This window comes from Rhipicephalus microplus, chromosome 5 (genome assembly GCF_043290135.1).
Source record: "Rhipicephalus microplus isolate Deutch F79 chromosome 5, USDA_Rmic, whole genome shotgun sequence".
Classification (NCBI taxonomy): Eukaryota; Metazoa; Arthropoda; class Arachnida; order Ixodida; family Ixodidae; genus Rhipicephalus; species Rhipicephalus microplus.
In genome coordinates, this window is record NC_134704.1 from 215,062,101 (window position 1) to 215,074,541 (window position 12,441).

At 42.7% G+C, this 12,441-nt stretch overlaps 1 protein-coding gene across 8 annotated transcripts in view; it reads right to left on the reverse strand.

The window, feature by feature from the left end:
* LOC119173523 (solute carrier family 41 member 3) overlaps positions 1 to 12,441 on the reverse strand; it is an 880,209-nt gene that overhangs the window by 422,851 nt on the left and 444,917 nt on the right. For all 8 annotated transcript variants that reach the window (XM_075896482.1, XM_075896486.1, XM_075896484.1 and 5 more), the window contains one exon: positions 8,596 to 8,743. In XM_075896482.1, the coding sequence (XP_075752597.1) occupies positions 8,596 to 8,743 (148 nt within the window). The remainder of the gene's footprint in view (positions 1 to 8,595; positions 8,744 to 12,441) is intronic.

Consider the following 12,441-nt stretch of genomic DNA (forward strand, 5'->3'; position numbering starts at 1 on the left):
AAATTTCCGGAGCCCTCCACTACGGCGTCCCTCATAATCATAATCACCATAATCATATGGTGGTTTTGGGACGTGAAACCTCACATATTAATCATCAATCACTGAGACTGAAGTCCGCGCGGGCCCAGAACTCGTGGGTGCCGCGCCATCGTGCACGTGAATTTCGCTTTGCTGCGTGAATTGGACATTTGACGTCACTTTGTACCACGTGAAAGTGCTCGCCAAATGGCAGCGTGAGTGGTGAAGCAAAAGGTATGCGAAACTCTGCTAACCAAAGGTGGGATATACGGTAACTCTAAGTTAACGTGCGCGCGGTGATCCTTGCGGCGACGCATAAATCTATTGGTTTCCGCCGCAGAAGGAGAGCGCGCGCGCCCACGGCACCCGAATGTCGTATGCTACATCTGTTTCTCGCCGACTTCACTATTCTACTGAATGCTGCTATGAAAGGTTTTCGCCGGCACGGTTAGCCAAAACAAAATGAAGCAAGTACAACCTACCCCACGTGGGAGATCTAAGGTCCGGTCGGCGAAAGCTCTGCCGGATTTCCAATGAAGTTCTTACGAACCAACCAAGTAGAACCTCTTAGTGCGAGAATTTTTAGTTATATATGTTGGATCAGATGCTCTGCGGACAAAGAAAGAAATGAAGTGGTAGAATTAAAAAAAAGAAAAAAACAAAAGATCTGTAATCGTAGTTAGACGCGGGCCTAAAATCATTCATTGTGTAGCTTGAGGATAGGTTTGGCACATTCTTCCATATATCAGTGTCATAAAGAACTACTGCGTGCGAAAGAAAGACACACCATAGTTCATATAGCCTATAGCTCATGACTATAGGCTATAGTCATGAACTTCTCGGTCGTAACCAGCAAAAAGGTGGAGGTCTTGCTATTTATTTTAAGGATACGCTTTCGGGTGAACTGCTTGATAAGTATACTGTTATGAACGTTGATGTTGAATGCATTACATTGTGTTGGCCCATTCATAGTAATTGGTGTATATAGGCCACCACATGGCCACAAAAAGAATTTTATTGAGTTTCTTAATGTTGTGTTATCAACTGTTCACGGGAATACTCCTTGCATAGTCATGGGTGACATAAACATTGACCTCCGTTCCAATGATCCTTATGCCAAAGATTTTGAAACGCTCTTACTTACATATGGAAGTACAAATTTTATACGTTCACCTACTAGGATTACATCAACAAGTGCTACGCTCCTTGATATATGCGCCTCAAACTTAAGTTCACAGAATATAAAATCTGGGGTATTTGCGTATGACATAAGTTATCATATGCCCATCTTCTTTCTTGCACGATTTACTTCTCAAATTGGTCAGAAAACAGAGACATCTTTCCACCGAATTAAAAACAGCAAAACTCAGGAACATTTTTTTCAGCTAGTTCAGAACATAGATGGGAACACTGTTTATAGACAAGAAAATCCTGATGATGCTTATAACACATTCATGAGGGTATTAAGTGCTAGCTATGATGCGGAATTCCCACTTCTGAAGCGCTCACGTGGCAGAAATAAGAAATGCAGAAAGCCTTGGATAAATCGTGATCTTTACCGGCGCATAAAAATAAAGAATAAATTTTATCATGATTTCATCCGTTCGCGGAACACAGACGCCTTATCTGAGTACAAGAAATACAGAAACGTTTTAAATTCAGAAATACGGAAGGCTAAACAGAACTACTATGAAAAATTATTTGAAAGCATTTACAATGACCAGAGGAAACTATGAGAGGTCATAAATGGGCTTACGAACACAAATAAGGGTTGTAATAGGACACATGACCTAACAATTAATGGTCAGATTTTCAGTGGTGAAAGGTTGGCCAATGTTATGAACGAACATTTCATAAATGCGGGTTCCATTATTTTAACGGATGAAAAGCGAGATAATGCTCAAACTCCTGATAAGTCACCTTGTCCGTATTCTATTTTTCTTGCACCCACAGATCCGGTTGAATTAGAAAGATTAATCAGAAAACTTAAAAACAATGTTGCATCAGGGATTGATGAGATAGGTTCTGTTGAGTTAAAAATGGTGTCACCATTGATATGTAATGTCTTGGCCTATATTATCAACCTCACCCTCACTAACGGTGTATTTCTAGAGCAGTTAAAAGTGGCAAATGTCACTGCAGTACTTAAAGGTGGTGATATCAATACTTTAGCGAACTATCGACCTATATCCGGGCTTCCAACAATATCAAAAATATTTGAAAGGGTTATTTATGATAGACTTGCATACTTTTTTGATAAGCATCAAATAATACCAAAAAGCCAGTATGGTTTTCAAAAAAATAAATCAACTGAACAAGCTCTACTGTATATCAAAGATAAAATATTCGAAAGTATGGAAAACAAAAAAAATATACTCTTGGGCTCTTCCTCGATCTTCAAAAGGCATTTGACTCCATACAATTCAAATCATTGATTCATAAATTATCAAGTTATGGGGTGCGTGGAGTTGCATTACAACTGTTTAAAAGTTACATTGAAGATCGTTATCAATATGTACAACTGAATAACACTATTTCTGCAAAGATAAAATTAAACCAAGGAGTCCCCCAAGCGTCTATACTGGGGCCATTATTCTTCCTTGCCTATATAAATGATATTGTCGATATACCTCATTCTCCTGAACTTATAATGTACGCTGACGATACGAATGTTTTCTTTTCATCAGATAATCTAATATCACTTGAGGTCAGTGTAAATAATTATCTAAGCAATCTTTCAAATTGGTTAAGGCAAAATGGACTGCGCTTGAATGCAAAAAAAAACAACATATTTGATATTCCTATTTATAAACAAACCTTTTAGTAACATAGCTGTAAAATTCGAAGAAAATGGCATCGCACATGTTAGGGAACAAAAGTTTCTTGGTGTATGGTTTCAGGAGGAATTAAACTGGAACACACATGTGAATCATCTGATCACCGCATTAGCGCGAATAGTTGGTTGTTACTTTAGAACAATGCACTTAATCCCATTGAGGTTAAAAATAAGTATGTACTATGCAGTCTTCCATTCTAAAGTAACTTATGGGATGTTAGTCTGGGGAATGACATCACAAGAGAATTACCATCAGTTAATAACTATACAAAAGAAAATATTGCGCTGCTTTGAAAAATACAGGGGGAATCTACAAGACTTGCGCACTGGTCCACTATTCATTAAACATTCCATACTCAGAATTGATCAATTATATTATTTTAAATTGCTTCAGTTAATACAAAAGACTAAGCTATATGAAGAAAGTTGCCCCGAAAGACCACACTACAGTCTGCGAGAACAAAAGAAACGATCTCCTAGAACAAGAAAGAACCAAGTATGGAAAACAAAGTGTTGCTTACCAGGTACCTCAGCTTTTAAATACCCTTGCAGATCAATTGAACTTTAGGGCTAGTAGTGCGACTTTCAAGAAACAAATAAAGAACTTATTCATAACCACCGGTCTACACTATCGAAACTACGTAATGGAGTCTCATGCCTCTGCAAATGCTTGAATTGTTCATGAATTTTTATGTCAATTATATGATTGTATACAGCGCAATTCATTGTATCCGCATGCATTTTGTGTCTGTTTTTGAGTTTTTTCATTGATATCGTTTAGTTGTGAATTTTTACGAGAGTGACCTCTAATTCTTAAAATGTGTTATGTAAACTTCTTATGCTATTTATGTTTGAATTTTGTGTGTACAATTGCAGGTTGCTTGAAACCAATGTATTGAATATATATATTGTTTGCCAGTGCTGATGTCTAAGCTTTGCACTGTCACGGACTGCGGAGGGACAAGGGCCTTTTTCAGGCTGTTCGCCTTTAGCCCTTTGCCCCCGCAGTGAGCTCTGTATCGGGCTTACTCTAAATAAAAGTACTACTACTACTACTACATTGATCAAGAACGTTTCAACAGACGGCAATTCATTTGAACAGAAGAGCAGAGACTGCCTCGAGCTGTGAATTATTTCTGCGTCGAAATAATTGGCTTTTTAACGCTTCTCCTGACCAAGAAAAGTATCAAGGATGGGCGAGGGCTATATGAAGAGGAGATAGGCAATGAAAGAGAAGCGACTGGGTCATTAAAAATTATTTTCGCAGCGAAACGGTCGGCAAGCGTGACACTACGCTAAGTTGAAATTTACAGGCATCCCTGACCAGCCAAAGATCTTGTGACTCATTGAAGCAACGCCTTATGTTTTTGAGGATTAGTTTTACTCACTGCTTACCAGGAATGAAGCCAACAACTTGCCGGAATATCACTGAACTTGCGAATGAAAGCAGCGCCAAACGAGCGAAGGTAGAGGATACTCGTCAGAAGTCTTCGGCGAATATTTTACCCACCTCCAAACTTCCAGGTAAGCTACATCACGAAAAAAGAGCGATTCTCAGCTTTACGTGTTTCGTTGTTGTAGCTTGGCTTGAACGATTGGTTATTAGGAAATTCTAATGTAAAACCAGTTTCGGGAAGAGAGCAGACATGAGAAAAAGATTTTTCAAGATTTCCCGTTTCTACTTTTTCATTTTTTTTAACATGGAAAGCTGCCCCTGCATGTTTTTTTATTACCACATATTGTATGCCATGTTCCCACATATAGTGTTTCTAGCCTCTCGTGTGAAGTTGAAAGAGTAAAAGCGAACCTGTTTAGTGCTTGCGGACAGCTTTGTTGAACTATCGCGGCGTAGTCTCTCTCCCAAAGCGACCTGACTGGCTTAGCGACTACTCATCGTAACAATTTGCCGTCTCGTTTAGTGAGTGCATCTCAGCTATGCACTGATACACTGAGCCGCGAGCGCAAGCGCGCAAGCAAACGACGCTTCCCGCGTCTGCCTAACACCTAACACCTGAACCACCTGAAAATCTGGACTACGCATGAGAATACTGTAATAGAACAGAAGACAGCAGAAGGGAGGTGGTATTGGGGCATTCATTGATAAAAGTACAGATTAGCAAAGATTCAAGCCGGAGTGCGGAGAACATTTATGGCTAAAACGCAAATTGCAGGGCAGAATGTGCTCCTGGGTATATTATACTTTTGGACAGGGGCAAAAGCCAGTGAGGAAAACCAAGAAGTGGTGCAGTGCATAGAAAATGACATTGACGAACTAGAAGAATAGTGCGAGGTAAATATATTGAGAGATATGAACGCGCAAATAGAAGATCTGGATGAATATACTGACCCAACAGGCAGAATGCTAATGGATTTGTGTGAAAGGTATAATTTACTCATTTGCAACAGCACCGATAAATGCGAAGGGCAGATAACATGGGAGGGGAGAACGCTGCAGTCGACGATTCGCATTGATGTCACAATTGACGCATGATCGGCTAAGGGTGATGAACATTGATGAATATGGGTGCAGAAGCTTAGGCAGGGATCACAGACGCATCAAGCTGAGGTTTGGAAGAGAAATGCAAATGGAAAAGAAGCATTACGAGCAACCACATGACAATATTTATTCAGAAAGGCAAATAGAAACGGCAACTAAACAGACTGAGAAAATAATAACCGAGGATACTAGAACAGGGTGGACGCGCATGAATCTAACTCGATTGTTTCAGTTAGAGCTTACTAAGGTATGAGCCAAATCGACCGAAAAAGGAGACACAAACGCAACAGCAGGTGGGATGAGGTAGTTACAGGGCCACATCAAGACATCCAGAAGCTTCCAAGGAGCACAGGTATGCTAAACAGAGAGGTGAACCAGAAGATGATTTCAAAAGAAACTGTGGTAACTTTTTCAGCTGGAGAAGAAAAGCGTCCGATCTCATCAGTGAAAAGATTAGAAGAAAGGGGGATCAATGACAGGTGGAAGTAAACAAAAAGGACAGAAAGACAGCTGAAAAGTTTTGGAACCATATCGATTCTCTGAGTAATAAGACCAGCATGGAACAGAGGTTTATACCTTCACTTCAAGGGGTCTCACTAAAAGGGGATGAGATAAGGAAATATATAAAAACAATGATGACAGAAAAACTTTAACACCAAGAAAGCAGTGCATGCACCTCATCAAATGAGGATGGACCACTTAGTGCAGTGGCTCTATTTTGACAACGAGAGTGGGAATGGGCGGATAAAAAGGTTCATAATAGTGATTAACAGGCCCTGACAGCATCCCAATCATGCTAATAAAGAAACTAGAACAAAACCTTAAGCGAACATTAAGAGAGGCAGCGAGCACAGCGATAATAGATGGCAAAGCACCCGTTGGGTAGAAACTAAGCAGGATGAGCATGATCTATAAAGGAAAGGGGGGCAAAGCCGATATCAACCAGTACCATCCTATAACAGTTACATCAGTAGTTTACAGGCTCGTGATGCCTGTAAAGAAATAATACAGACACGGGTGGAGAATGAGGGGGCGCTGGGAGAACTACAGAATGGGTTCCATAAACAAAGGAGGTTGTAGGGCAATCAGTTTTCATTGATGCAGTGTTTTATAATAGTGGATAAAGAACAAAGGCTCCTATGACTGGAATATATAGGTATCACAGGAGCTTACGATAGTGTGATTCAAGAAGACTTGTGGGGAATACTTGGCGCAATAGATGTGGAAGATAGCATAACTAATCTTCTAAAGGATTTCTATACAAGTAACAAGGTACTTATCAAATGGGAAGAACAGGTATCTGAACCATAGAAATATAACGCAAACTTTAACAGAAATGTCCCTTGTCACCTTTGTTATTTATGCTGTATCTATAGAGGCTTGACGCCAAATCAGAGGGGAGTCGACTCAGCTTCAGCCTCTCTTTTATCAAGCAAGAAAAATACAATAAACAGTCATTACCAGCATTGATGTATGCAGATGATATAGTAATATTAGCCAACAACAAGGAAGATCTGCAAGGATTGATAGATATCTGTGGTAATGAGGGAGATAGTTTAAATTGGAGGTTCAGCAGAGAAAACCAGCAATCATAATTTTTAATGATAACAAATGCAGTGAGCATATGATACAGGAAGTCACACTAGTAATAGTGGAGAAATACAAATACTTGGGCCCATAGATAAATAACGGGGCAAAGTACTTAAGGAAGCACAAAAGATATGTAATGACTAAGGGTAACAGGAATGCAGCTGTAATAAAAAATAAGGCACTGTGGAACTACAATAGGTATGACGTTGTGAGAAGGATTTCGAAAAGTGCCATGGTCCCGGGTTTGACGTTCGGCAATGTGGTCTTGTCGGTGAAATCAGAGGTTCAAGAAAGATTGGAAGTTGAACAATGTGTCATACTTCCTTTGGGAGCACACAGAAATACCCCAAATCAGGGGGTATAGGGTGACATGGATTGGACATCGTTTGAGTGCAGGGAAGCTAGCAGCAAGATAGAATTTGATGAGCGATGGAGAAAAATGGGAGACGAGCGTTGGGCTAGAAAAGTTTTCAGCTAATTGTACATTAGGAATATTGATACTAAATGGAAGAAGTGAACTCAAAAATTGTCAAGGAACTATTTAGAGAACAGCAGAATACCAAGCCAAATTGGTTACAAAGAAGGTGAAGGAAACAAAGAGGGACACGTGGAAGATGGCGATGCTTACAAAATTATTAATGGAGATCTACTGAACTTTTAAGCAGGAAAATGCAAGGGAAGAGAATACTTCTCGGGGTAGTTTTCTACTGTTCGAGGCAAGAACGAGAGTATTGCGGACCAAGACGTACCAAGCCTAATACGAAGGCCCAGACACACTATGTAGAGCGTGTGGAGAGGGGGAGAAAGCGGCTTAACATTTGATAATTTTGTTTAAAGGGCTCCATTCAACAGTCGTATATAATGACACGGATTTTCCTAAAGCATTGGGGCTTAGGGACAGTGAAGCCAAAATAGATTTTAAACGGGTAGAAATAACCAGGAGGAGGCTAACTGATTGGTGGCTAAAATCAAGACGCGAGTGAAATTCAATCCTAAAACACACAGTGATAGGGCCTAACTTTATGGCTAGGTAGCGTGGGCCACTGCCCGATCTAAAGGTCACAGCCGAATACATCCATCCATTCATCTATCCACCGCACCGGAGAGTGACACAATAGCGGCACGGAAAGGAGCCGAGTGTCCCCTCCTGTCTATTCTTCCTCCGTGGTTGTATGTATGAGCGCGATCGCTCAAGGTCATCATTGGGTGTATTTCTTGAATCTAGCCGCGTATATTGAAGGAGGCAAGCCGAAAACATGCTCAATGTGCGTGAATATGTGCGCAAAGTTTTAGCCGTTCAAAAAAAATTGCTGATGGTTACCAGCATTTGGTTTCACAAGATTCGAGCAAGTTCGTACTGACTCACGATACAGACACACTTGACCATGACTTGAACATGTTGTTTTGTTTCGCCGCAACGGAAACTACGTAACTGTCGTATATGGCTTCAGGCACTCAGAAAAGAAAAGGGGGTCTGTGAAACAGCGCATTCTGAGGCAATCACCAAGCTAGCATAATCCGATCACTGCTCCACTTTTCGATTTGATTTTCGTTTCTGGGAATACGTTACCTAATAAAACTGCTTATTGTTGCTCGCTTCTTGAAATAGTATGGAAACAGCCGCGTTGAGCAGCGCGGACGAGTAGTTACTCACCGAGCACCATGCTGGCTACGTTGGCGGAGGTCAGTCCGCAGGCGCACAGCATGCAGGCGTAAAGCGGAGTGATGGTACCGCCATGCCTCGCGAAGCCTTTCGCCAGCGCCAGCCCACACGCCACCAGGGCCACCACTGTCGACTGGCACTGCAAGCACGAAAAAGATATGTTTTCATATAGGATCACCGCAAAAGACGAGCTACAAAGGCTTGAAAACATGAGTGACGAATAAGAACTAGTTGCTTCCTTAAAGCGAAATAGAAAAGAAAGAGAAGAAAGACGAAGAAAGCATGCGCGCGCGCAACCTATGCACGTGACAAAAGATCATTAGGTTTTCTCCAACTACATAAGCTTGCAGTCTAGTAACGCAATCGACGGTGCGCCGATGCCCGCTTCACCGTTTTTGCTGATAGCAAAGGGTCCGCAGCTTTTTTTCTTATGCGGGAATTCGTGTGTCTAATAATGCGGTGGTCGTATAGCAGAATTTGGGGATGTAACTACAGGTGGCACAGTTGGTGTGGTCGGAGGAGGTATACATCCCGAGCCTATCACCGAGTGTGCAGTTGAACCCTTTGGTGGGAGCATTTGGCTCTTATTTGTAGGCGGTGAATTTCCGGTGAATGATGTTGCATTTAGCGAGAAGGGCTTCGATGACGTCTGACACAAACACGCGACTCCTATCAATGAGTAAATGGCGCGGAGCACCATGGCATTGAATGATGCCGCCAAGAGTGAAGAGAGCTACTTCAATAGGCGGTCGCTGCCAAAAGAGCTCCAGTCTCAGCGTAACACGTCAGATCATCGACGCCAACCATATTTCATTGGTTTTCACAGCTACTATAAGGATGGGGCCGTATAAGTCGATACCAACGTGGTCAAATGGGTGAGCCGGGCACAGGAGGGGCTGCAACGTGCCTGTGAGATGTCGCGGAGGTGTTTTGTTTTGCTGGCATGTGATGCAAGACTGAACGTCATCATCATCATCATCAGCCTGACTACGCCCACTGCCGGACAAAGCCATCTCCCATAATCCGCCAGTCAACTCGGTCCTGTGCTTGCTGCTGCCACTTTATACCCACAAAGTGCCTAATCTAATCTTCCCACCTAACTTTCTGTCACCCTTTAGCATGCTTGCCCTCTCCAAAAATTAGGTCATCATCATCATCATCATCATCCGACTGACTACGTCCACTGCAGGACAAAGGCCTCTCTCATGTTCCGCGAGTAACCCGGTCTTGAGCTTGCTGCTGCCAATTTATACCCGCAAACTTCTTAATCTCATCTGCCCACCTAACCCTTTGTCTCCCCCTAATCCGCTTCCCTTCTCTGTGAATCCAGTTTGTTACCCTTAATGACCAGTGGTCATCCTGTCTACGCACTACATGCCTAGCCCATGTCCATTTCTTCTTCGTGATTTCAACTATGATATCTTTAACCGCTGTTTGTCCCCTAATCCACTCTGCTCTCTTCTTGTCTCTAAAGGTTACACCTACCATTTTTCTTTCCATTGCTCGCTGCGTCGTCCTCAATTTAAGCTGAAACCTGTTTGTAAGTCTCCAGGTTTCTGCTCCGTAGCTAAGTACCGGCAAGATACAGCTGGTATATACCCTTCTCTTGAGGGATAGTGGCAATCTACCTGTCATAATTTGAGAGTGCTTGCCGAATGTGCTCCACCCCATTCCTATTCTTCTACACACTAAACAAAAATGACCTGAAATAACCTCAAAAACTGGTTAAACCATTTGTCCTCTAGCGCACTACCTTTCCTGGGTTTTTTTTACCACCTACTACCGAGGTAAAAATTTACTCTCGTGCTGAGTTTTTGAACGTAGCGAGAGTAGTAATTATTTACCCCAGTGAGGTTTTCAGCGAGTATAGAGAGAGTAAATTTTTATTACCTTCACAAGGTTTTTGAGGTGATTACTGGGAGTTATTTCTGGTGGTAAAAAAATAAAAATGACGGGTGCATTCGCCCAGAGTCGACAAATTTATTGAATAGCAGAATTGATTGAATTTGTTGAACGGCAGAATTGGTGACACATACATTCACATACAGACAAACACGCAGAATAATACACACGCAGAATAATACACACGCACAATACACCACCAATGCAGAATAATACACCACTAGCACAGACTGCACGCGTTGCTCGACTACACTTCGACAATCCGGTATATATATAGGCACGACTTTTTGACCGGCAATGTAGTACCGGTAGGAGAGCTCTTTTTTGCATCGATTAACAACAACGCTTGAAGGTGCAAGCGCAAGCTTCAAGTAGGCTGCAGGGCACTAAATGTCACACCAACCTTTTATTATAAATCTACACGATCTCACCTTTTTGATTATCCAATAATTGCTTGGCACACCGGGCTCTTTGCCCCACGCGTGTTAGCACTGCTGATGCACAAGTCCACAAAATATACCTAAGTACGCACAAAGCATGGTAGCTCAATGATTTTCATTCAGTGACGGTGCACAAACACAGTAGCAGCACGTATTCATCACAACGGGCGTAGAAGAGCGGTCCACGCCTGCATACAAGCTGCTTACCGACGGCGTTCTAGGCCTTTTTGAGCAGCACGGCTATCCGATGAAACACAGCTGGTGATCACAGAACACATATTCTGTGCGAATTTCGTGGTCATTTCAGACACAAATGAACACGTCACCGCTATCTTATGGGGACGGGGCGGTGTATGCACACTTCCAACGAAAGACCACCATCCGGGTTTTTTTCGTGCTCACGGGCAGCCTCTTGTTGTTTCCGTCTGCCTCGTATCGGCTTCGCGCTACATGTTTGAGAACAGTTGGTGCATGAGGTGGGCAATTCGGGCAGCACTTTACTCATGCAGACATCGCCTACTGTGGAACAAAATATATGCGATGCTTTTTTCACCTGCCCCGGCGACACACTCCCACTGGTCACTGGTGGCCACAGCTCGGTGACGACGACAGAGTGAAGCATTTTGCTTATTGCTTCTCCAGCAGGCAAGCACGGACGATGACGCCAGATTGATTTTGTTACCACTGGCAGATCTCCACGATTCGGCTCGGAAGTGAGATATCCGCGATGTGCAGGTTCGGAGGCGCTCGGAAGAGCAGGTGATGTAGGAAACACGTGAGATCCACCAGCCCATCCAGACACACAGATACCGAGCTTCTTGCACTGCCTGTCTCCAAGGCCAGCGCCGAGCAAAAGCAACCTTTTGCGAAAATATGCAGGACAGCTTTCCACAGCAGGTTTTCTTTCTTTTTTTTTCTGTTTTGAGAGCCCCCCCCCCCCCCCCGTCTTTTTTTTTTCGTTCAAAGAATGCTGTTCTCGCTTGTTGTGCTTATGCTGCCCCCAGTTCCAGTAAAAGTGCGCTGACTCGAGGTCAGTACTGAGGCACGGCGATGACAAAAAAAAAAAAACCATCTGTGGGCTTCGCGTACCTTCAGTATTCACTGAGAGCGTCACAAGGGGGGTATGGGGCAAAAGCTGCCGAAGCAGCTGCACCTTGCAGTCACGTGGTAATAAACTCTGAAACGCAGGTTAAAAATCACGTGATAGAAAACTCCCTAAGTGGTAAAACTGGATTTTGACATCTTTTTACTACTTGCCTGAGAGGTGGTGGTAAAACTATGTCATGTACCATCTTTTACTCCTACGCGAGGTAGTAATTTTAAACCCGAGAGAGTTTTCAGAGGTCATGAGCCGGAAAAACCCCAAACTCGGATAGTTTTTGCTTACAGTGTAGTTACTTCTATCTCGTTGTTCGGCTCTGCGGTTATTACCTGCCCTAAGTAGACATAGCCTTTTACAACTTGAAGTGCACTATTACATATCTCGAACCGCTGT